Source organism: Ambystoma mexicanum, chromosome 3p (genome assembly GCF_040938575.1).
Source record: "Ambystoma mexicanum isolate Mex_15411 chromosome 3p, UKY_AmexF1_1, whole genome shotgun sequence".
NCBI classification, from domain to species: Eukaryota; Metazoa; Chordata; class Amphibia; order Caudata; family Ambystomatidae; genus Ambystoma; species Ambystoma mexicanum.
The window spans coordinates 813,981,675-814,008,360 of NC_090925.1; the positions used below are offsets into that span (position 1 = coordinate 813,981,675).

Here is a 26,686-nt window from a genome sequence, read left to right on the forward strand (position 1 = left end):
GACACACTATGATTCCTGTGTTGTGATTGTGCACTGTACCATACTGATTCCTCGTCCTGTGAGTAAATGCAAGTACTAGTAGTTCACAAGAAGAATTAACTAATCAGATTCATCCGCCAGTCATGTTCTACCTGCCTCACTCCTGATCCTTAAGCTCTTGGCGTTCTCCATTGCCAGGAGCTGTGAGTCACATGCGGACACTGACGTCACAGCGGGACAGTCTGCAGCTCGCTCGCGAGATCTGGTACCTGTTGAAAATTTACCAGCTTCCTGCCCTGCAGCCACACAATCGCAGCCAGCAGCAGCACGCGTGCATCGAAGGAAGCAATGTGGACGTTCAGTGTGGGAGGGGATGCAGGGAGGCAACCTTCTCTGAAATCCCTGGAACTGGTCAGTCCACATTTTTGATGAGCCTGGTTCTGGGATTAGCTCAATGGGTGAATACTTTAGAATTACGCCATCTGTGATCTTTTCGCTGACTTCCCCTCTGGGAGGACAATATAAGAAGCAATGTGTTTTCACTCCAGGCAGAAACAGTGGCAGCGGAGACAAGAGGGCAAGCTTGGGCAGCAGAGACAAGTGGAACCGTCTTCACAGCACAGCCAGGAAGACAACCCCGGATACCCCGAGGCAAGCAGACAGTCCTGGTGCAAACAGAACAAAGTGGATACACTTGACAGCTGCCACCACTGAGCCAGACAATGGGACCCTCCTCACTGATGGGAGCACTTCTCTTCCTCATCCTCATCCTGGGTAAGGTGCTTTTTACATCTGGAGTGACTAGTGACTTTTCTTTTTTGGAATCTCGTGGCTTTGCTTGGAAAGGTGGGGTTTTGAGTCGGCATAATTGTGATGGGAGGCCAAGAGTCTGGCCGTTGTCGTTCTTCCCCATAGCTTTCAGCATTAAATAGGCACATTACCTTGGAGACACCAAATAACATGCACATAGAGAGAAATATCACATCAAATATTGGCCTGGGCTAAGTATGTTTAATGGTTAAGAGGGCCAAAAGATGGGAGAAAGGCCTCTCCTCACCTGAATGCAGCTACTGAGTGGTGCAAGGGCAAGAACCCTGACAAAACACTTAAGCAGAGCACTTTACGGCTAATGTGCACCAGTGCAAAGGTTAGCATGCGCCCAGCACGTCTTTTATTATTGGGCATGCATTAATGGTTGCAAAAACCATCATCCGCAGAATATTGAGACGCTCAATAATAATAAATTCAATAATTCAAGGGAGTGACATCATGCCTACAAATACCCAATTACAGAGGAAGCATGCGGGGGAAAATGCTAGGGGTGAAATATAAAAAAAAATACATAAAGACTAGAATGCCCGTTATGGTCTCATGAAGTGATCTCAGGGCTCAGGAGAAATATCAGAACTACTGGGACTTCATTTGTGTGGCTTATTTTCAAGTCAGCAGAATCGACCTACTGCCATTTTAGTAACAATAGAATACATTTCAAGTGCACGCCTTACATGGAAAGGACTCTCCCCAGCTCTTCTAAATCGCCTGCAATAATGTTTTCAAGCGTGGCAACTGCACGCTGCAGCTCTCTGCAGATACTGTGAGGCACTTCCTCTCTTACGGCATGACTGGGCCTGGAGTCAGGCCAGCAGGCATACCAAATGCTGTGTAAAGCAGAGACGTGCTACGTAGTAGTCATAACTCCTGCCAAGTACGGGGTACGGCACGTCCTAAAACCCCGGAGTACAGGCAACCTGGATCGTGTTCTTGATCGTGTCGCGAGATTTGTTAGTCCCGCCCCTGGGCTGGGTGCGCACGTGTATACGATCATTCCATGTGTAATAAGTGGGTGGATCCAGTAAGCCCTGAGCGTTGAGGGACAGTAGGTGCTTTACAGTGGCATCTGGTGTGCTAAGTATTATAATTAGTAATAGTATTCAGCTTCCACTCGATAGTTTGGAAAATATTCAGCCGAAGCAAAAGGGAAATTTTTCTAATAAATACAATTGCAAATCCGGTGAACACACGCTCCAACAGAAATGAGAGAACCCTATAAGCAGAGTTTCTGTTATTCCTTTTTCTTCTTTATTTTCGTAAAGCACACCACGTTTGTTGCCCAAATGACAGAAATAAGTACATTGAAAGAAACGAGGGCTAGAGGTATGAAAGGATTTAGCATTTGCAAGGAATGACACCTAGCGCAGGCTTCACAACGCACCGATTCAATACTGAGGCTTGCAATTCCAAATCGTAGTGGCCGAGCGCACGTGGAAGAGGCTGAAAGTGGGGGTTCCTCACCCTCCTCTTTGTGACTCATGGGGAGATATATCAAAGACTTCCAAACACTCATACTAACCATTCACGTAGTGGACCATCAACGCGAGACCACTGCCTGCACCACATATGTATTCCTCACTATGTGGCACAAAGGGTTAGGGTATTATTTAAGCACAAGCCCCATTGTGAAATGATGCCTGCTGTGCCTTGCAGGCATTCTCACTGCAAGACTTTGCTGATGTGTGCAATGGAGTTGACATGTAAAAGATGCGCTGTTAATATTCACACGGTGCACTTCCTTGCCCCATTTCCCCTGCATTCAGGAACGGTGTGATCTAAACACAGATCTGGCCGCCTGCCTGCCCTGGGATGTCTGACACTGTCCCACACAAACAAAACTTAGTCAAATCCTAATTCCTTACCCCATCTTCACAATAGCCCATGGGGAGGGGGAGAACTATTTCCAAGAGGGTAGGTTCTTCTGAGAGACAAATAGCATTGCAGTTGTGCCCATCATGTCGGTCAGTCTGACGTGTATTGTATAGTGGTTGTCATGTATATAGCACCTTTTCCCATTTGTATGGCCTCAACACGCTTTGTGGTAGGAACGCCCTCAGGGACCGAAGTCCAGGTATGGGAACATTCTCAGAAAGGCCTACAGTGCATGTGTGCATTTGTCCAGGATTAGAAATTAGGTGGGCTGACTAGGCTCCATAAGCAACCCAAGAGATCAGGCATGTTAATGGGTGCTGAAAGAGGTCACGACAGAGCGCTAGTGCAAGAGACTCGATGTGTGCCCAGCAAGAATGAAGAATTGTCGTACGTTGTCAACGTATTCTAATGGCAGAGGTGTTGAGGCAAGTCTGGTGTAAGGGCAAAGTCATTATGTGTTCAGCTAGACCAAATTTGTTGTAGTCGTAGCTGCATTCTAAAGTGTGTGGATGGATAGCCGTGCCTTTCGGCTATCCATCCATGTCCATTAAAGTGGTGCGTTTATACATACCCACTCGCTGTGTGATCCAGTCGTCTGTGTGAAGAAGACAAACTACCCTCATATGCTAGTCTAGGCACTATAGATAGGCTACCCTCAAAGTCCTCCTCAAAGCGCAAAGTGGACCAGCTATCTTATACCGTCTTCTAAGCGTGGGAGCCAGGCTGCCTTAAGATCTGGAGTCCTAGGATTTTTCTAGCACAGTAGACATTCTACCCTTATAGTCTTACTCTATATCTTGTAGGTTCCTTAATAGGCAAACATCAGGCATCTTCTAGTGCAATATGAAGGATATCAGAAATTACAGTAGTGGAAAAATGACTTACATACTCCTAGTCCATAATCCATATGATTCACTCGGCCCAACGCCTACAACCTTTACCAGGGCTTCTGTCTGTTGGTAGATCCCTTCCCCTTTTGGCTAGTCCATCTTTACTTAACCATTCTCCTCCCTCTCCTCCAATCCCTGACTCCTCTAGAACAATCTGCCAGAGGCGTCCATTGACAATCTGACCTGAAAGCATGGTACCAAAGAGGACTGCTACAAGCATACCCCATTGAACTCTTACAATAACTGTTACCGCATCCCAAGGTCCTCTTAACCCTGCATGTAAATGCACAAAATTCCATCCCTCTGACACCCCGCCATTTGCTAGCTATAGGACTGAATCTCATTTAGCAATGTCTTGTCTTTCACAAGCATCATCTTAATGCATTCAACAAAAGCCTATACTTTCTTCTGCCGTGCCCCCCTCTGTGTTTATTTCAATTCCAAGGTAAGTAATCCTGGTGGCAGGACCAGCTGTTCATACATTTCTTAAGCAAGAAAGAAGAGACATCCGTCCCTTTTTTCACACAAATAGACACTACTCCAAATACTGTGTCTAGCCTTCTCTGCCCTACAAATTATTTATCACACACATTCCAAAAGTGAGCCAAATGTCTCAACATACACACAAGATCGACTGCATCCCATCGGCATGCATTTATCGACATACATCTTTCCTATATGTGAAAACCCAAAAAATGAAAACTGAAGGGTTTTACGACTAACCTCCTAAAAGCAGTATTGATGTCGACTTTGGCCAGCAGTGCCCTGTTCCCAGACCAAGTTACTAGGCTAACTCTTTCGTCAAATGACATCTAATCTACTCAGCAGCCCACACTGTCTAGCCAATCTTTAACTGAACTTTCATTAATGTATGAGAGATCATGTATCAGCCTAAATTTCCTAAAAACTTCTTTTCAGGATCCACCCGCAATGGGGAAATTAAATGATTCTTTAAGGGGGATGGGAGGGCCATAGAAACTAACCGCAATCATGTCCAATGCACTGACAATTTTATCAGAAACTATGCCTATATACTTCTGGACAGATTTCAAGTTTGTTGCCCACCTCTCCTTCAAAGGACCTCTTTATGGAACCTCAAAACTCATGGTGAAACACCTAGGCAAAGTATACCTTTGTTTAATTAATGGGTACCTCACCAACCAAAGTAATATCACTGGACAGCATCCCGCCAACACAGACTCTGCTCTAGAACGCTCGCTACCAATTCCCCCACATACCGCCCATCTGTAGGTGCCTCCAGACCAAGATCAAGGACTAATCCTCCCCCACTAATGTCCCCTGTCAAGACACACCACACCTCGTTGCCCAGTAGTACTGTGATGACCTTGCAGCAAACAGAATCCCTTAAGTGTGTACTAATCAATGTGAGATCCCTAGGCACTCATGCGGTTGAAATCCATGACCTCATCCTCGAGAGGCACTCAGATATTTTTGCTCCTGCTCTCCCTGGCCATCCCACCTAACTATACTGCCTCCAGATCCGACCGACTAGACGCGATAGGAGGAGGAGTAGCCCTCATAGCTAAATCCTCTTTACAAATCAGGAACAGCCCACTACCCACCACCCCAGGGTAGGAAATGTCACTCCTGAAGCTGATCGATAATGCCCAAAATACATTCCATCGGCACTAGCCTCCCAGATCTGAACATCCCGCTTCTGATTACGCCCTTCGTGAAACCACTTACCAAATGCATAATCTTGGGAGACCTTAAACTTGGCTATAATGATGCTACTGACCCCACAGCATCTGCGATTTCAGCTGCTCTCAGCAACATGAGCTTCACCCAACTTATAACGGCTCCCACCCATTCGAAAGGACGCATCCTGGACTGGATACTCGCGGTCAATGGCAACATCAATATATCTTCCATTGATCCGATACCTCCACAAAATCCCTCCAGCGCCACTGAGCCCTATACAAGACCTCAGCACATGCAATTTGAAGCATGAGGATTTAAAGCCATCTCTCCTTGCTTCACTCAGCACCAATGCCCTACATCAAACATGCACTGCTCATGACCTGGCAAACCAATGCAACTCCTGCCTGCTCCAGGCCCTTGACCTGCACGCGCCGATCAAAACTAAAATGCCAAACCCCATAAAGCTAACAACACCTGGTTCTTTGATGAACTTGTCTGCATACGCAGGGAAAAAAGATCCCCAGAACTCCTTTGCAATAAACACCCCTCTCCAAAGAATTGCCAGGCTCTTGCCACAGTGGCCTATAATATAAGAAAGCGTTTTTCACCTACAAAGCTAATAGCTGCAAAGATAGAATCGCCAATGCCAGCTCCAACAGTAAAGAATGATTTGCAATTCTCAGAGATCTGGAAACTCCCATCCCTCCTATCATTGGTTCACGTGCCGAAAAAGACTGGTGTACCACATCACAAGACGAGCTCACTCACAAAATGGAGTGATTATTCGCCAAAATCAGTGCCAAAAAGGCCCTTATCAGTAGCGAATCACCTGTTCTTGACCCTGAGATCCCAAATAGCGAGACCCTCACCACCAATACCCCCCTTTTGCCTAAAGCCTAGTCACGCAAGAGCACGTTGCGGCCCCTATTACTAAGCCTAAACCTTTTAACGGTAAAGGTGACTCTTGCCCAGCCCTTATAGTGAAGATCTGTGTTCCTACGCTCACTCCCATCATCACCCAGTTTGCTAACGCATCTTTCTCAAATAGCATGGTGCCCTCCACCACCAAATCTGGCATGGGCCACACGGTTAATAAAAAAAAAACTCCAGTGGGCCTCAATCCGCACCAACCACCGCCCCATTACCAAAGTCCTGTTCCTGATTAAAATTCTGGACCGCCTAGCCTATGCCCAAGTCCAGCAGTTGCTGGAGCGCAACTATTTGCTCGTCAAAAGGCAATCTGGCTTTTGCCCTAAGCATAGTACAGAAACGGCCTTAATGGACTTAAAAATACAAATTGACTCCATCCGTGATTGCAGCAAACTAGCTATCCTCCTCCTGCTAGATCTCTCTTCGGCTTTTGACTTTGCCGACCACAATATTCTTTTCCAACACCTCAGCCAGCATTTTCATGTCCCCCTGCAAGCCACGTTGTGAATCAAACCCTTTCTTAGTGGTCAGACCACACAAGTGTTCATAGGGGAATCAGCAGCTGATGCCAACCCTGCGCTGCTTGGTGTTCATGTCTCTCGCCCATCCTTTACAATACTAACATAAAACTCCCTCTTTGATCTCCTCAACTCCAGAGGGATCAGCTATACTAACTTTGCTGATGATACACACATTTTCATCCTTCTCAGGGGTTATCATAACTCTGAATCTATCTTCTTCTCCTTTTGTAATGACGCTACATCCATTCAGGCACTGAAACAAACCTTGAAGCAGACCTAACCATGACCAGATAGATTAATGCCCTAGCATCATCCACTGCCAACACAACTAGACTCATCTCTCTGAGTAGACCGTTCCTTTCATTGAGTAACTGCCTCACACTCGCACACGCATTCATCCTCTCGAAGGTAGATTTTCGCAATGTACTACATTTGGGCACTTTGACTGCTGTCCAAACTCCAACTTCTCCAAAATAAAGCAATTCGCTCCGCCCTCGGCCTCAGACGCTCTGCCTGCATCTCAGCTACCAGATGCAGATCCCATTGGCTCCCCATCAAAGCTAGAGTGAAATTCAAAACCCTATCCATCGCTCACCATTGCATGCACAAGGAGGTCCCCCTGTACCTAAAAAACGACATTATCCAAACTGCCCCAGTGCACGCGCTCAGATCTAATTCTAGCATCTCACTGCATACCGCCAGTTTCAAAAGCAAAAGAGCAGGCAGAGTCCGTTTTTGTGTCATGGCACCCGTACTCTAGAACTCATTACCCGCTCACATCAGAAACAAACAATCGTTCACCACCTTCAAAAAACGAGTCAAGACCTGGTTGTTTGATAAATATGAGTAACAGCTGACTTCGGTTTCATGCCTAGGCTGTTATTATGTACTGGGTCTGGGCGTTTCAAAAATGTAAAAAATAAATAAATAACCTCGCTGTATGTGTGGAGTTGGGTCTTTTACCAACACTCTTTGTAGTAACCTCTTCACTCCTGAATTCCCTCTATCCCCTAGCAAACCCTTCACCCCCATTTCCATTCCTCCCCAACTCCCCAACCTCCATACCCAGAGGATTTCACTGCAGCCCTTCCCCATTGCCCAAGTTTACTAAATTGGGCAGCCATATCATTAACACGCCCACATGGTACTTGACCTGTTCTTTGATGACCTCTTCGTAGATTCTCTAAGCGAATCGGTCCTAACGACTTCAACTATTCGGAAACACGGAAAAATGTTGCCAAACAAAACAGTATATTATTACGGCCTTTATTATTTCCAGCATCAACATGTATTGATTGTATGTGTAAGATTATTACAATTTTCTTAAAAAAAATTGCATACCCCAAAACACACTGAGCTCATTAACATAACCCCCCCACCCCCTGTTCACAATCTCTCTTCTCATCGTAAGAAGGCTGCCTCAGGATATAGCAATCTAAGTGGTCCAACCTTCAAGCGCCCTTCTGCCATTGGCTCATCGATTGCTCTTCCTTGCCCTGAGTTTAAACCGAAATTGACCTTACAAACCATGGCAAAGTATCCATTGGTGCCATAACTAGCATGCATGTGGCAACTGACAGGTGGAGCCCCCATTTCCCGGGCACCCTGTGTAATCCATCCATGCTCTGATGTGCTCTCCCCGCCTCAATGCCTGCCAACCATGACATGGATATCTCCCAGAGAAAGACGCTTATACCAAAGCCGATGCATCTTGTATCCCAGGATGCCACTCACTTTTCACTTGTCGCTTTTAGGACCATAAATGCCAATGGAGAATCTCCACTAACTTCTGCATTAACCTCAAACTTGTCCTCACTCTGATGCTTATGCTTGTCATTCATTTGTGGGCCTACCATCATTGCTATTGGTGTCTCCCGCACATTGTCCTTCACCAGTTCAGTGATGCTCCACTAAAAGAAGGTTTCTCACTCTATTGATGTGGTGCTTCTGCCTGGGGCCAACTCCTTAATTGTTCTCTTCGCCAACTGCGTTTTTTCAATCATATAAAGACGTGGGCTCCCCTCATCAAAGATCACTTTCTGTGTGTGTGAGAACCACAAAAAGACACATACCCTTTGGGCCCTCTGAAACCAAACACAACTGATGTTATTTAATGGCATAGAAAACCAATGGTCAGGTTAAATAATGTTAACATGTCCCGAAAGCCGGCCCAAGGCCCATTCCCCTGCTACTTATGACTCCATGCTCATAGCAAGTGGTAAATATTTACATCTTGTTAGGGTCGCTTCAACCTCTGCATTGACTCAAACAGGATCGGTCTGGAAAAGCAAACACCAATAACCCGTAAACAGAAGCCTCTGGGTCCACACGCCACCTTTAAGCTAACTCGGTGGCTCTCCTCTACTAGGAGGCTGCTGACCATGGCCCCACATCCGATCCCACTTAGTGACCCCTCGATTCACACTTGCTTCAAGAATCGCCTTTTCGCGTAATATTTGATACATTGCCAACTACAACCTGTGCTGAGCGCTGCTGCTAAAAGTAACCACCACCAAGGCCACCCAAGGTCGGCATTCACCTTGGTCCCCCGAGGTAGACTGGCATTGAGAAGAATTGAAAAAGGTTTGATATATGAAGATCCTCTATGAGGCCGTTTGGGATGGCCAGAGTTGGCCACACGTTGCTTTGCTTGGGCTGTAACTGACTTTATACCAGGCCTACTCGCCTACAGTTTCTACATATGCCTGTCCTTAAGGAACACACCTCAATCATCTCTCAGAAGGCCATGTGGAGGGACCTAAGCTGCACAAGGGAAAGTGCGTTTTTGGCACCCTCCTCACATCCCTTTACACTGTTGCCAGTTTTGATTTTAGAGCCCACATTACTCATTTTTACCAATCTATTTCTCCGTTACACGAAGACATGCACTTTAGTCAGGCATTCAATCAAGTCTACTGTCAGACAACGTGTTCTTACTTCCCTATTGTAGTCTGCACTGCGTTTATGCCGCTCTGGTCTACTCTATAGGCTTTACACAGGAAAACAGACTAATCAGCTGGAGCCAAACTGCATTTTACAGCAACACCTCAGCAAGTACCTATTTGAATCAGAAACACTGCAGTGAGAACTCGGCAGTTCTTGCAATCGTGCATAATTTTGGCAATCTGTGTCAGCCATTTGTAATGGATTGGCCACCAATGTTAACGTACGGTTTCAGGACACTGCACCAGTCTCCTTCAATAAGAGGAAGATGGGTGATTCGTAAATCGCACCCGGAACACTGTCTCGGACGGCTTACCTGCTCAAACGTAAATTATATAAATAAACAAACGTTACACTCTAGTTCACATTCATCTTTCAGGAGCTCCTGTCTTCAAATCTCTGGTTTCATTTTTTTTTTGACAAAATGGAGGCTGAGAGCTCATCAAGTGCAATAAATGTCCAAACGTATTCTTTCAGGAGTAAAAACTAGCAGGGAACCTAAACAACAACCAAACAAAAGAGAGCACCTGTGTCGGACCACAATGGTGGCTTATGCTATGGAATTAACTATGCTAGAAATACCAGCAAAAGCTGACGCATGATTGGTTTCCTCATGCTTTTTAAAAAGAGAATGGCCCTCATTACGACCCTGGCGGAAATCGACTGACCGGAGCGCCACAGCGTAAATAGCGTTTCCGCCATTGCACGAAGGAGCAAAGTGCGGCCCATTCCGACCCATCGGGCACGAGCACCACGCCACGGCGGAAGTGCAAAGTCCGCGATGGCGGAAATGACCCCAAAACGGCCCACACCGCCGCCGTACGGCGCCCTAGGTGCAATACCGCCACCCCTCTTAGCGGTCACCGCAGTGTGCGCCTACCGGAAAGTACGGTGACCGGAAATATACGGAAACGGAAGATAAAACATGGGCCCGGAACGGGAAACATCCCGGCGTACACCTATAAAAACACTAAAACCACACAACCACTAAAATCACTACCCTGAAACACACCCCAACCCGTCAACCACCCTAGCGAAACCAAGAAAAATGGGAAAAGTAGCGAAGAAAGCGTGCGACCGCAAGCGGCAGGTCCACTTCTCCCGTGAGGAACTCACCGTGCTAACAGAGACCCTCCAGGAGAATGCTGCCGTCGTCTTCTGCACGCAAATGACCAGGACGGCACTTGCAAACAAGAAGGCCATATGGGCTCTGGTGGCACAGCGGGTAAGTGCGGTGGGGACCGCACCCCGCACCCCACAGCAATGCCGCAAGCGATGGGACGACCTGCGGATACGCGTCCGCAGCATACTCTCTGCCAACCACAACATTGCCACAGCCACCGGGGAAGGTCCTGAATCACCCATCAAGTTGACCCCCTGGGAAGAAATCTGTGCCTCCACCATCGGAATGGAGAGCATAGAGGGAGTCGGAGGGATGGAGAAAGGAGTGCAGACATCCGAAGATTCAGGTAGGTGGGCCAGATAAAACAATGCCAAATCCACACAGTCCATCCATGTGAAGTACCATGCGTCCACATAGTGCAACAGAAACACATGTCCAGGAGAACGTCCACACACATCGGCCTGATAGCGCACGTTAAAACCCACAATAAATACATAAATAATTAAAAACCCCTAATACACGCACTACACGTGCAGCAGGCACACCCTAACTGCAGGCTGCCAAACAACTGCACCCTCACTCCACACACAAATCAAAGCACCTCCAAGGCCCCGACCCAAATCACCCTCAGGTACCACCCCAAAGCATGTGATACAATGCCATTCCAATTCCCACAGACCCATCAATAACCCTCGCCCTCCTTTACTCCACCACAGGGTCCGATCCAAACGACGAGCTACAGGACACCCCTACCAGCACACCTGCAAAGAGGGCCAAGACCAACGGCCAGAGACCCTCCACCTCAGCTGCACGCATCAAGACACGGCAGCAGCACAAATCAGGTGGCAGCACACAGGAGGGAACATCAACAGGCACCCCAGCAGCCAGCATGCCCACAACACCACCACCACAGGTCCCCCCAATGGATGCCACAGAAGGCACTGCCTCTGGTGGCAGCAGCACCATAGGTGACACCCCATTGATGGCAGCATGCTCCGACACAGAAAACGGGGATGCCGAAGTCAGATCCATCCATGACCTGTCCCAATCCCCCTGTCTGTCCCATCCCGTACAACATGAGGATACCACGCAGGGGCACCCACAAGACGCCGACTGGCCATCCCCCACAAGCCCTGTGGCAAGGCAACATGAGGACAACAGCCCCTCTGTGACACCCCCGCAAATGGCCATGGCCCAGCAGAGGCAACAGTCCCTCGACCAGTTGATCGAACAACAGCAGCAACTGGCCACACTCCTCAAGGACCATGCCGATGAATGTGGGGGCACTAAGGCAGACATAGAAACATCAACTGAGACACTTAGGGCAGAAATGGAGAGAGGTACAGAGACGCTAAGGGCACAAATTGAGAGAAGCACCGAGAGCCTGAGGGGGGAACTGCATGCGACGTCCAAAGACGTATGTGCCGAACTTGCCGCAGTGCGCCGTGTGCTCACTGAGCTCTCGCAAACCCTTAGGGACATGCATGGACGTGAGCAGGCAGACACATCATCCGTTGCAAGTTCCGTCCAGGGCAGCCCCCAACGTAGATCTGGAAGGAACCTGCGCTCCACAGGCAGGGGTGCCCCTGATACCCGCAGAGGGGGCTTGCAATAGCGACAGCCCACTGACAATGAGCATCTTTGGACACTGGTGTTCGGGGGGGAGGTAGGAGGGTGGAGGGGGTGTGTTGGGCTCACTTGGGTGGCGGGTCGATAGGGTGTTCAACATGACATCACATATGCCATTAAAAGTGCACGATAAACCAATGAGATGTGTGGACATTGATCTTTGTGTACTAGGCCATCATAGGCGTAGAGTCCATATTGTGCATGTCCCAGACACACGCAGTGCCACGAGTCCCGTGTCCATGTATCAGCCACCAGGCGTGAGTGCTAGAAGCATACATCAATGAGATGCTGACGAATGTCACGGGCCTCCGGTGCCTCGCAGACTCCATGAGGTGCTGCCACAGCCCCACCCTCATCATGACCATCATCAGGTGCTTGCAGTTCTGCGTCAGGGGGCATGGGCACATTTCTACGTACGCACATGTTGTGGAGCATGACACATGCCATGACCATCTTTGCAACCTTCTCATGGCGGTACAGGAGTGCCCCGCCAGACCTGCTGAGGCAGCGGAAACGGCCCTTCAGTAGGCCGAATGCCTGTTCTATGACTACACGGGTACGTGAGTGGGCATGGTTGTAGTCCTCCTCATGCTGGTCCCGTGGGTTCCGGACTGGTGTGAGGAGCCATCTCTTCAGTGGATATCCAGCATCACCTGTATGTGGACGAGAAACGTATGATGTGGAATGCCATTGATACGTACGCACCCCACCCCTTCCTGCCAGGTCATTGCGAATTCACATACCCCACATCATCATGCATGTAATGAGACTCACCGAGTAGCCAGGATCTGTTCCCTGCGTGTCGCTCCATGTAGCGTGGTATTGTAGAGTTCCTCAAGACCATAGAATCATGGGTTGATCCAGGGAATCGGGCACAACAATGTGTAATGATCCTGTTGGAGTCACACACCATTTGTACATTCAGGGAATGAAATTGTTTTCGGTTGCGGTACTGGGCCTCCATGGCATGTGGGACGACCAATTCAACATGGGTGCAGTCGCTGGCACCAATGCAACCCGGTATGCATGGAATCGCACTTTTGTGTTGGTAATTTCCTGCTCCGAGCGTGGTAGAGAGATGTAGTCGTCTGCGTGCTGCAGGAGGGCATCGAGCACTTGCAATAGTGTCCGTGAGAACAGTGGCTGAGAAATGCCATGCAACTGCCCGACTGTGTGCTGGTAGGTGCCTGTGGCCAGGAAGTGTAGTACAGACACCACCTTCAGTAGGGGTGGGATGGCGGTTGGGCTATCTATCATGCTGACAAGGTCAGCCTGTGTCATGTCCACAATGGCGGCTATGGTGTCCCGGTCCAGACGGTAGAGGGTGTGGATCTGCTCATCAGTGAGGTTGAACGGATGTGCTCGGAGGCGTGGTATTGCGGGCTGCCTGCGTGGTGGTAGTGGCTGTGCTGCTGGGCCTTGCTGGCCCTGCCTTGGCCTCCTCCTCCTCCTGCGTCTCCTCCGTGCGGCTGGTTGTAGTTGGTGTTCGTCTTCCTCTTGGAGTCGGAGCACTTGCAGTGCTATCAGGTCCCCCAGGGCCAACATCGCGAGTCCTGCCGGTAGCATTTCGGTGTGGTTGTGGGAGGAGACTGGCTGTGCAATTTATGTGTTTCCAGGCTGTATGGCCTCCACCTGTGGTGATTAATTCCACCTGTGCAAACTGCTCTCCCCTTTGGCCGAGCACGTCCCGCGCACAACGCTGCAATTCGGGGAATGGTATCTTGCTATTGCAATCATGTATTTGTACCCGATGGGCGTGTAAGATTGGTTGATATGTTCATTCTGCTGTGGTCCCATTGTTTCCCATACTATCTGTGCAGTCGCGAACAGACTTGTGAAGGGTCAGTGGAACGTAGTACTCGAGAAACGGTGGGCCCTCATGCATCACTGTACCGAGTTGCAACGACGGGCGGGGCGTCCCATTTGTGGGTGAAGGCAGTTGCCATTTTCACACACAGCCGCACTCGATGGAATAATTAGTGATTTCAAACGGCCACAGATGCCTTTTCGACGTGATGTTGCAAATGAGGAATTCGAAGGGCGGCGCTTTCGGTTTCCAGCTAGCGGCGAGGAGATGCCCACAGGTCTGACTGCAAATGTAACTTTCTATTGTTCAATGTCCTTGAGACAGGGCCCATGGCGAGGGAGCAATGATTGATATGAATAGTTTGGGATGCGCAATAGCTACGTGGGCGATGAGGCCGACCGTTCCCAAATACATGTTACTTCACAACACTGGAATTACGGGCTGGGGCACTGTGGATTTAGCAGGCTGCATAACGCACAGACTCAATGGATGTTTCTAATGTTATGTGAGTAATTATTCAGGCGTTTTGATCCCGGGATGAGGGAATGATGAATGGATGCATGGGCAGGTGATTTGATACAGAGTTTGCCATGTACAGGGCTTCTTGGGATCTATCCGCCTCCCCTACGCTATGTGATGCAGGGCTGCCATAGTGGGACCATCGTCTATCTGGCCTTGTTGAGCCCTCCCTGTCTCGAGGCGCCCTCAGACACTTTTGTCCATGCACGTTAACATTCCCATCTGATGGATTCTGTTTTGACAGACGCATGCACAGGTACACTCGTTTGTGATGGTGTGTTTGCACCTCGATATAGATGGTTATGAGTCGCAAGTGGTTTTGGGGTGGTGATGATGCTTTTGAGTGGGCTAGCATGCATATGGCTGTGGATTTCGTGTGATCATTGAAGTGAGTTGTTCGAATGTAGTTCTGATGGCCATTCTGTTCTTGTTCTTTTCTTTTGGTTGACAGGTATCTCCTCCCCTTTTGCCACTGCCATCTGTATGCCACTCCTGCAGATGGATTTTACTCCCGACACCTGCTGCTTCGTGTTAATCAGTGGAGCAGCATTACGATCTTATGGGACGATTGCCAATGGCCCACATGCCCTTACGCAGTACTGGTGGCTCGGAGCAACATTTCGGCCTTTCAGCTGGACTAGTGCCTCCCCATTGGGTCGGCCCTGCGGTTCTGTGCGCTTCCATGTTGCCTTTTCGTACGTGAATGTGGCTCTGTGTACCATGGGGGAACAGGGCGACACACAGGTAGTGGCTGGTCATTTCTTGCGGATGCAGCCCACAATGGTGATTAGTGTTTTGGAGTTCATGGCCTGATGGCTGTATGGGCTTGGTGACTTTGATGTGCATAAAATTTCTTTTCTGATTTGGCCCGTGTAGCGTTTTTCTTTGCAAGTGATGTGGCATATGCCTATTTGGGGGGCGATGTATTGTGAGGAGATCTGCATTGGGTTCCAGCTTCGGGGTTTAGTTGCGTGGTACTGTGCTGGGTGCGTTTGCCTACGTAGCCCAGTGAGGTCAGGGATGGGGGCTGCCAATATGACTGTTTGAATGTTGTCATGCTCAGGGGCGGGGGATTGGGTTTTGTGTAACAGATGCCGGTCAGCCAGGTGGACTGGTGGAATGATGTGATTTTCGGAATATTGCTGGTCACAGGTGCCTGTGTTTGCGTGCGTTTCTTGGTGGGGGACTGTGGTCATGTCCATTGGGATGGCTTCTGTATTCGTGCCATCTGTGCCCTGCAGCTCCCATTGGCCCCTCTTGTGTTTCTTTTGTTCGTTGCCATGCATGGGTGACTTGTACATTTCAATGGTTGCATTGTGACTTCATTGCACCTACGGGGAGTTGTACTTTGTGGGCAGGGAGCGGTGTACAGGCACTCAGTGGGGCCGTTTACGGTTGATTCGCGATGCCGTACTTCTCACCATGGCGGTATGGTGCTTTCCGCCGTGCTTGATGGCGTTAGGTACATGTCCGCTAGGGTCGGAATTCGCGTACCCTTGCGCCATGGTGGTATTTACGGTTTGGCATGGCGCGCGCGCGCGTACTTGGTGCAGTTAGCGTTGGCGTTCACTACGGTGTCGCTAATGGCTTCGTACTTTGCGGTGACGGGTCATAGTCGCACCGAGCGCTATTCGATGGCGGTATTGCATTTCCGCCATCGTTTTTGGATTTCCGCCAGGGTCGTAATGAGGCCCAATGTATTGTTTGCCTTCCTTTTTTTAAATTCAAGCCGGGCAGAGGCTTCAATTAGGTTTTTCTTTTAATGAATTAACATTAGATCATTGCTCAGAAGCTGCAATTATAAGAAAGTAGAGCTCAATGGACATGGCGTCTTCCTTGAACTCTTCCAAGGGGAGAGCTATGTAATTATGTAACACGTGGCCCTGCATGGCTGTACTATGACCTCATTGCTGATGTGCCTATTGTGACCTTCATTACCAAACTCTGCCGGGTCTCGCCTCCAACTCCTCCCTGTCAGCAGTGACTCTTCAGTCCAGAATCAGGACTACCGACATCCATACCTGTATTTGTCAACCTGTTATCATTTGTCATCTATATTTTTTTCAGTGGAAAATTTTATAATCCAACAAATATTTCCTAACATTTAATTTTGCACCAAAGGAAAAAATATATTTTCTCCTAATTTGACATTGTAAACGAAACCTGTTTGTTTTTTTTGTTCCCGCCCCAAAAATTCAGGGTGTTGATCCAGTTTTGCCCAGTTGTACCCCAAAGACCTGTGTTGGGGGTCATCTTAGAACTCACTAATAAAAATATCAAACATAGTCCAAAAGGAGTTTATGCCAGTGCAAGATGTAATGCAGTTTTATTCGGGGGCCCCGACACAGCTGGGACAGCAAATTCAAACAAAGCGTGGAACAGAACTGCATGAAAAGGCGCTGACAAAGAAGCACCCCTAAATCTAAAATTTGTATTCAATGCGAAGTAATTAGTATTCGTGATCGTGTGGTATAAAAAAATATCCCCACACAAACTGATTGGATTTCGCACTCTGCACCCTTATAGAAAAGCATTAATTGCGTTCAACAATTGGGTCCACAAACCTTCCGACACCCCCCTCCATTATAACATGTGACATCACAATCCACCCCCAATTGCCACAGCACAAAGTTAATTCATTGACGCATTTGAGACGACCAGCAGAACCTTAAAATATCTGCCCTGGTCATCTCATCTCCGTCCACATGGGAAGAGCCTACCACCAGGTCACTGCCGGAGCCGTGAACCACGGATGTACTGGAGGCTGTTGCATATCGGGGACACTCTAACCCTTTTCCCAGGGAAAGTTTACTACGGGGCAATTTGAAACCACTGTGGTTCTTTTCAGCTCCATTCAAAAATTGTATTTCATAATTGATTTTGAATTATAAAATGGTCATGCATTCATTATTCATTGGTGGAAACTGCAAGGTCTAATCTGTGACCTTGTATAGTTCTTTCAGCACTGTATAGTTCTTTCAGCACTGGCCTGGGGTGACACACTCTGTGCTAAATTGCCAGCCACAGCAGCTTCATCTGCTCACAAAAGGCAAGCACACGTTTTCTACAAAAGCAAGCTTTTAAGGCCTTTTTACCACGTCCCATACTACCGTTAAGTATGATTATATTTAACGGTGCCCCTGTATTTATGGATTCGTTTTAATATGGGTTCTATTTCACAACTATCAAAAAGAGCCCCCTCACCTTTCACAGTGCTACTCTCACAGCTGATAAGTGCATTCCTTTAAATCGCGTTGAACATGCATCTTTATACAAGACATATGATGCAAAGGGAATGATTCCATCATATCTATGCTATGCCAGCAATTGCTCATTTTTCAGATATTATGTCAGTAACTATTTCCCCAATGGTCAATGAGTGCAGTCAACCACCCATTGGTTATCTTATTTATTAATCTGTTAATTATCTTCCCATTTAACATCCAGAAAATATGTATGCTCCCATGAATTATCACTCCAGCCATCATCCCCCTGCCCCAATAAGTTTTGCTGGTCCTAAGCATGTTCACAATGTGTACTGAGCTAATAATCATGGTTCTCTGTTAATTGTGTTAATGTTTGTGTATTTTTCGACCGAAGGAAAGTGTTTGAAGCAAGTGAATCGCCGAGTGCTTTACAAAAGGCACTAGTGATAATAAATCAGGATGCAATCCAGGTGGTACTGGAAGACGTACCGAGAGCATGAACTGGGGCCAACACAGATGGAGGACATTATTTTGTAGTATGTAGATGGTTCTGATCTCAATTGCTTTGCACACAGTTACATATATTTTCTTGGAATGACAGGAAGGTGGGGATTTGGTAAGAAATATTCCCAAAGACTCTGGTGCCCCTTCAATTGTGATGAGGGTTTTAAAGAAATCTGCAAAGCCGCAAGTGCGGCTGCATTTTTATCATCTGCACCCTTCTTCCCGTCAACATCGGACTCACCCCCTCACTTCTACAGTTCAGGAAGGAGCTCCAAGCCTCCTTCTTCGAAGCATGGCTCCACCCTAACACCTACCTCCATACACCACCACTCCCCACCCAACTAGAGACTGGGTGATCTGCCCCCCAACATTTCCATCCCAGGCTGCTTGTAGATCCCTTGCTGCCAAATTGTCCACCCACCCCCTGCGCTATTAGCTCCCGCTCTCTTGTTTCTCTGCTTCCCTCATTGTATCCTTCCACTATGATTTTAAAGCACTCGGTTGCTTCCCGGCTCTAGATCCACGCTTACATCAGTGATGGAGGCCTGAGATGGCTAATAGGAAAGATAACATGGATAAGTAGGGTGAGGGTAACAAGTATTTATGCATTAGCATCACTTGGGGGGATACACTTAACACTTGATTGCCATCCTTCAAGCTTCGCTTTAACAAGCTTTACTTTTTACTACAAATGTTGCATGCTTGTTATATTGATATATATGTTTAATAATAATTTAAAATCTCAAGTATTTATCAATTATGAGATTTTAACTAGTTCCAAACTTTATTTTATGAATTAAATTTTGCAAGTAAAATATGATTTCATCATCTTTACTGGAATTAGTATCGAGAAGGTTATTTGTACAACTGTTACTAGTAGTTTTTTAGTACTATTTATTTCCCCTGTAGACCGTGCAAACAGTGCAATGTACATGCTATACAACAATAACCTGCAGGAGCTCTCTTCAAAGGCTCACGATTTTTGGATGTGTTTAAGTTAGTCTTATCAGTAGTTTGGGCTTCACCAGTGATGGGCTTGTGCTTCCCACGTGTGAATGTTCACCATGTATTATAATTATATTATTATTATTCTTCTTCAGGCACCAACAACGTGAAGTCCAATGTCAGCACAACCTCTGGCTCCACGACCTTTGACACTGTGAACTCTGACGCCACTGCTGGCATTAATATGCACCCGAACGAGAGTAAGTGCTATCTCCTTAAGATGGCAGTATGCAGGGCGGTTTATAGTGACATTTTCGAATAACATTTAGTGGAAAGTCAAAATGTCGAAAAAATAATGTTGAAAAAAAAATTAGAATGTCTTTTTTTGATAGTTTTTTGTTCGAAATGGGGGCGTTCCCCCAATCTCCCTTTTTGACATTTTATTTCTGTTTTAACCCTTTTTTTACTTGCAGAACCCCAAAAAAACATGTAAATAAAAAAATAAAGCATTCAAATTTTTTTTTCCACATTCTTTTTTCGACATTTTTGTCATTCGACCAAATGCTTTCGATATTTTGACTGGACACCATGCAGGGCACATGACAACTCTTGTATTGACAACATATCCACTTAACAATCTTTAAAAACAAGCAGAATCCATAAATTGTCGTGGTTATGTTTCTTTTTGTAAAATAAAAACAAACAAAAAAGTGAGTAACACAATGGAGCCCAAAATGTTTCCCATAAAGGAGGAGTTGCGATAGGTACTTCTCATTGACTCTGAAACACTTGGTGATGTGGTGACATGACCAGGGTCACTCACAGAATCAGTTACTTAGCTGTGACTTTGTAAGTGCCTTGACGCCGAGCTGTGCTATCTCTACACTGTATCACTACAGCTTCACTTAAGGCTTTAAATGCACCTAGTCTTGGAGCTGGAAGAGCAACTAAAAGCACGCCAAGACCGGTCCCTTCCAGGTCATTAATGGCAGCCGAGCCCGGCCAGGTGGAGGCCAGGGCCCCCTCCCTTTACTTCTCGGCAGCTCCCCGATTTGATCTTTTTCTCCACAAGCGCCTGATTAGCAATCAAACAAGCGAGGGGTCCTAGCATCTAAAACAATACATTGCCCATGAAGAAAGGCTCCTCTGAGATTCCGTCAGCAATGCAACAATCCAATTAGCCCCTTAAGATATATGTTTTATTATGAGCACCTGACAGTGAAGCTATGCAGGGACCACCTGCTAGCCCTTCCACCCTCCATGCACAGCAATATACTAAACAATTACCTGAGTCTACACCCCCCTCTCTTGATACTGTAGGTACCCAGAATACTATATTTACCCCAAGTAATGCCATAGGTACAGTAAGAACCACTGGCTTGTGCTGGGCTGTAGGCAAGACCAACAGTGTTGTTCCTGCACAGGAATGGACAGAGCATGAGCCACACGGTGGCCTGCAAGTTTTGCATGTCAAGTGTCCCGGCTCATGTAAAGCTCTTTTCCGACCCATTATACATACCAGCACATCCCTTCACCTCCCAGTCTAAGTCCTCATCGAAGCTCAGTGGGGGCTCTCTGCACCAAGAGATAATAGGCTGATACAGAAGTCCAAACACTGAAAAGGTAACTCTACTGAGTCAAAACCCAGGTGACATTTTGATTCGTAACCAATGTCCAATCCAAAGGAGAATGTTGCCATTCTGCCAAGCGTCCCACGGAACATCTTCCCTGACAGTGGCTTTGGCAGAGGAGAGTAGTGCTGTAGCTTTTCCACTATCTAGCTGCTGTCAAATGTGACCAGTGTGGACATCCCAGTGTGTCCGGAAATCAGTTGTCATTGGTCCATACAAACTCTACTTCCACACGGTCACCTCAGACTGACCAGATATGCCCTGTATGACGCTATGACAACTACATCGCTCATAAAACACAAAAAAGGTGTAGTTAATGTACATTTTGGGAAGAAAATACTATTTCCGATATTGTCAAGGCTATGTTGCTATTGGCCGTAATCACCACATATAGTGAAGGGAGTGTTGCATGAGTTTATATTGACCTCTTAAGACCTATGCCTCCCATTGCTGCTTGGAATGGGTGATTCTGAATATTCTTAATCTATTATGTTCAATATTTCAATCATATTTTCTTTTCTACAGCCTGTGGAAGACCCAGATTTGAAAGTCGGATTGTGGGTGGGCAGAACGCCCGGAGTGGGGAGTGGCCCTGGCAAGTCAGCATCCGCCTATCAGGCCGCCATGTCTGTGGAGGGACCCTGCTAACAGATCGATGGGTGGTCTGCGCCGCTCATTGCGTCAGAATGTAAGTGCCCAGGAGCAGCAATCTCCCATATAGCTTTCGGAACATAATTTTGGAACACGCCCTACTCTTCCTCGCCCCGGTACTTTGAGAGGACAGCTCAATGGAGTCAGGTCTACACTTCCTTGTCCTAGTAGTAATATTTCCATTGCCTTCCCCTGATACTATAGTTTACTCTATGTATTTCTGTTATAACAGTGATAAGGAAAGAAATGTGGGTGAATGTGTGATGTACCACGTTGGCTCCTGATGTTCTCTCTGTATCCCAGAGGGGGAATCCCTCCCCATGAGATCCACCCGCTGATTACCATCCCCATGGGGACTATCGGGTGGTGGGCTCGCCTTCCTGGTGTCATGGAAAGGGTCTCCCCCTCGGGAGCAGGACGACATCATGAGAATCACCACAGAGAGCTTAAAGGGGGGAACAATAGTAGAGCAGGATTTCAAGCACCAGAATTTCAGAAACTATACTGGAGGAGATGAAGAACAGGGGTGACATATGGACATTAACATTCTTAAAGTTTGTAGCTATGGTACAAGAGGCTGAATATTGTGGTGGGGAAAAGTGTTCCTGCAATCACAATAGGAGACTAGAGGGTGGAAAACAAGAGCAAATGACTCAATATAAGACTGCAGTGGTACATTTAGGGGAAATTAATTATCATATGTGGCACAAATGGAAGGTAAAAGGAGTATCATTAGAAAATATGCTTTCATTTTAAGAGCAACTCTGCATAACCCAGTCTCTGCATTAATGATTTAGGCTAAAACAGAGATTTACCGTGTTTATGTTCTTTTTCAGGAGGGGCCTCGCTAAACCCTCAGTGGCCCTCGGAAGCTTGCACTTGTCAGGCAGTAGCCCCCAAGCCGTGATCTCTAGAGTGAAGACGATCAAAGTCCATCCCAGCTACACTTCACAGTACGGCTCATCAGGAGACGTCGCACTGCTGGAGCTGCAAACCCCGGTGAACTTCACAGACTACATCCTGCCCGTCTGCCTCCCCGATGCCTCAGTCCAGTTCCCCACCGGCATGATCTGCTCGGTCACAGGCTGGGGGTTCATCTCTTCTGGAGGTAATGAGACGTCCAAGAGGGATACACTCCAGGGCTTGCAGAGTATAAAATGTGTATAAAAGTGGTATTGACCTAGGTGCTCTTAGATGCTAGGAGACCCTAGGTTAAACACATTTAAAAAAAAAAAAAGAATGAGAGAAAACGACTGAATATTGTGAATCATGACCAATAATAATTACACATTTGGTGGGCCATAATGGGTGGTAAAGCCTTTAACACCTGCTATGACCCACCAACCAAGACATTGGGCCTCTTTACAACAAGTGCGGCCGTCGTATGAATGGTGCCGGTAAGGGACTGGCACCGTTCATACCGGGCCGCCACATTCTGGGTTCTGCAGCGGGTCCCGCTCCGGACGCCTGGCCAGACCAGACATGCAGAGCAGGACCTGCTAGCAGCCCTATGGGGGCTCAATGGGAATGGGGATGTACCTGGTCTGGGTCCTGTGAAATGGAATTACTGTGCCCTCCAAGGTCGGAATGGCCCGGTAAGTCCCCTTTTGCAGGACCCGGACCCTGTGCCCGGTTTGGGGGTAGCCATGCTGCTTAAAACAGCATGGCTACCTCCAAACTCGTAATGAGGCCCATTGTTTGTATACACACCTTGACCCAAAGTTTGAGGTGGTGAAGGCAATTTTTTGTGGTGAAAAAGGGTGTGGAAAGCACTGGGCTACAGAACCAAGAAACCTGTGATCTTATGCTAGATACTACTCTTGACCAACTTGTGAATTCCTCACCAAATCTCTTGAAATCATTGCTGTTCTTCCATTATCTTGGAAGTATCAATTCGGAGTAATTATCCAGGCAGAACATTTGCTTTTTGTAGTGCTGGAAATTTCAAACATATCATAAGTAAGTGTTGTATAAAAATAAGTACATATTATCAGTATTGCAAGCTATGTGGCCAAACTGATAATTGTTACTGTCCTTTGTGGACTAGGCACAAGGTCTGTGTTTTTACTAGCCAGGCTGTCTACTGAAAAGTGATGTACCTTTCAGCTCTAGAATGTCATGTAATGGTCTCTCCAGCTTTATGTGAGAATTGTGTGTTGGCTAAAAGCACAGTGACGTAATTTCGTGAAGATCATTCTAAATGTAATATTGCCATGACATTGACAACATTAAATTGAATATAGGCAATTAATATAAATGTCTACAAAGCAACCATAGTTGAATGCAACAAAAAATGTATAGTAACACTGAAAACAGAACTCTGAAAATAGTTCTGCTATCTTTTCAGGAACAAAAATAAAATCCTGCAGTAATTTAGTGAAATTTACATTGGGGAATTTGGGTGAGAGGTCCAGAAAATTGAGTTTCACCAAAGACTTACATTTGTCTGCAACATTAGGCGAGGGAGAAAGTATCAAGTAGAGAAGGGTGGAAGAAGGAGCACAGGATTGCAGAGGGAAAGGAAGCTACCGCAGAAACAAGGAAAAATGGAATCAAGGATGGAACGGGTGGGAAAGGGTTTATAAAAGAGAATGAATAGAAACAAATAAAACAATTGTCCGTTTTGTACATTGCAGTGTCGCTCCCCTCCCCCGGCACCCTGCAGAAGCTCAAACTGCCTCTGATAGATGCCGGCACATGTGACAAGCTCCACCACATCGGGAATGACAAACTGAATGTGAACAGCACCCTGGTGAAGGAGGACATGATCTGTGCAGGATATGCGGAGGGGGGAAAGGATGCTTGCCAGGTGAGTCACTCTGAGGCTCAGCTCTCCGCTCAACAGAAGGTGCCCTGCATGACAGTTTCTGCATGTGATCCTTCTATTGTGTCTTGTTTTCTAAACATCATCTTCGTACCCCCACGATGATCAACATCTTTAATTAGTTTATTTATTTAACATTTATAGTAGCGCACATGACCCTGGGGTGTCTCCCTGTTGGTTACAAACAAACATACCTAAAATACATTAATCCAGTACTGGTGATTTGTAAGGCACCACATGTTGCTGGAAATATGCTTCGGAGGTGATTTATAGCCCATCATTATGGCAATAATTGTAGTGTGCAGTAGAGAGGACCAGGTCAGCAAAGGATGCACAGCACAGATTAAATAATACATGAATCCTTGTGTTTTTCAGGGCGACTCCGGTGGGCCACTGGTCTGCAGACAGGAAGGAGCCTGGCTGCTGGTGGGAATCTCAAGCTTTGGAGAGGGCTGCGCACAGCCGAACCGGCCGGGAGTGTACAGCAGGGTCACTGCCTACATGGACTGGATCAAGCAATATGTGCCAGAGATCGGGGACACAACGTTGACCCTCAATATCTCAGCTGCCAGCATGGTCCAACAGGACTTCCCGAGTGTGTCCAGGCTGAGCTCTAGTGCCCATCTTCCTGCCTCCAGCCTGATTCTCCTTGTCACAGCCATTTTCATCACGAGGGCATTAAGAATGGTTTAAAAAGGGAAGCTTTTGGATAACGGCCAATTTTGTGGCACCTCCAACCTGCACTGACAGAGGAACCAAGGGTATCCAGGGGCAACCATCCCTTTAGAGAGGGAATCACTGGGCCAACGCATTGCACCAATGAAGGACCCAGATCATTGTGCATGAGAAGAAACTGGCACACCTGCGAGCGACCCCAAATAAAGTTATGACAGCCTGGACTCACCACCAGAACATTCCTGACGTGGCTCTTCCGTGGGCCATGAAATAGAATGTGAAATGTATCTGTAATTATTTATTGATGGTCATATTTATTATTGTAATTGTTTGCACTAACTAGTAAAGCCCCATAACCTCAAAGATTGTGGCCACTCCCTTTTCTAATGGGCTGGTACCCGCCATCCGTCAATGCTTTTCCTCCCCCTCCGCACCCACCAAAAAGGTGTAGTGAGAGAGCCAAAGCCCTGTGAATAACATGGCAAAATGACTTCTCTCTCTAGTGAAATGTTCCAGCTCTCCGGGAACTGCTGTAACATGTGGATTGCATAGCGCACAGCCTACCATCAGTACCCCAACAGGATACCATCTGGCCGTCGGCATGGTAGAAAGCGATGGTGGGGAATGTCCTCAGCCACCTTATGGGAACCGCAGCCTTCAAAAATTTCACACACTTGTTAAGTCACAGGATGCGACAACAGACTGAGGTCACATTGTGGGACATCATTTAAGTATAAAGGCTCCCATTGGCTGTGAAGAAGCAAGGGTCCATGAAATGGCCACACCTCCATGATACTGAAGGATTCTGCCCCAAACTGGCCTCTTCGCCCACCTTCTGCTCAGCACAGATATGTCCTGTACATTTCCATTTTATTTACATCACTCTTATTGCAATTAATGAATGTCCTACATGGTTAACCTTGAGCTAAATGTGTCTAATTTATAAAGGTTCATTGATCAGCTCAGATAATCATTATGGGCCTTGGCCTATTTAGCTATTTAATGTTTTAAAAACTGTATGAGACTTTGTGATGCCTTTCAGGCCATATGTTATTTAAATATTTATTCTGTGCGCTTTTCAAAATCATGTAAACTAATCCTGTTATAAGGTTGTATTTGTCAATAAATATTGATGAAAATTAAACTTGATCAAATTCAGTTTTGAAAGTGCTCTCCGTAAAATCTAAAAACAGAAATCCCTATAAAAATATATTTAGCAGGAATTGTTTTAACATGTTTTATAAAAAATAAATAAGCAAAGATGGTCGATGCTAATTCCAAAATTGGAACTGTCCGAAGGTGGCACCATAAGCAGAAGGACCATTTCTAGTGCATACAAGCCAAGGTGACCACCCAGGATGCCACTTTCCGGATGTGCCAGACTGATCCGGAATGCAGCAAAGACTGCCCAACTGTACGAGGTGCCTGAGTCCGAGAGTGGGGTGGGTGGGATCGATTGGCCAAGTGTCACTTCATTTTGGATGGTAAAAATCTATTTGCTGGTCCTAGCGACAAACTGTGACATTTCTTAAACTGTTCAGGAC

At 46.9% G+C, this 26,686-nt stretch overlaps 1 protein-coding gene across 1 annotated transcript; it reads left to right on the forward strand.

The window, feature by feature from the left end:
* Positions 1-320: 320 nt before the first annotated feature.
* On the forward strand, positions 321-26,286 carry LOC138580928 (serine protease 33-like). Its single transcript, XM_069651861.1, has 6 exons — positions 321-753; positions 19,517-19,621; positions 21,518-21,680; positions 22,480-22,751; positions 24,280-24,452; positions 24,843-26,286. The coding sequence occupies exons 1-6, from the start codon at positions 702-704 to the stop codon at positions 25,158-25,160; spliced, it is 1,083 nt and encodes a 360-aa protein (XP_069507962.1). The 5' UTR covers positions 321-701; the 3' UTR covers positions 25,161-26,286.
* The last annotated feature ends 400 nt before the right edge of the window (positions 26,287-26,686 follow it).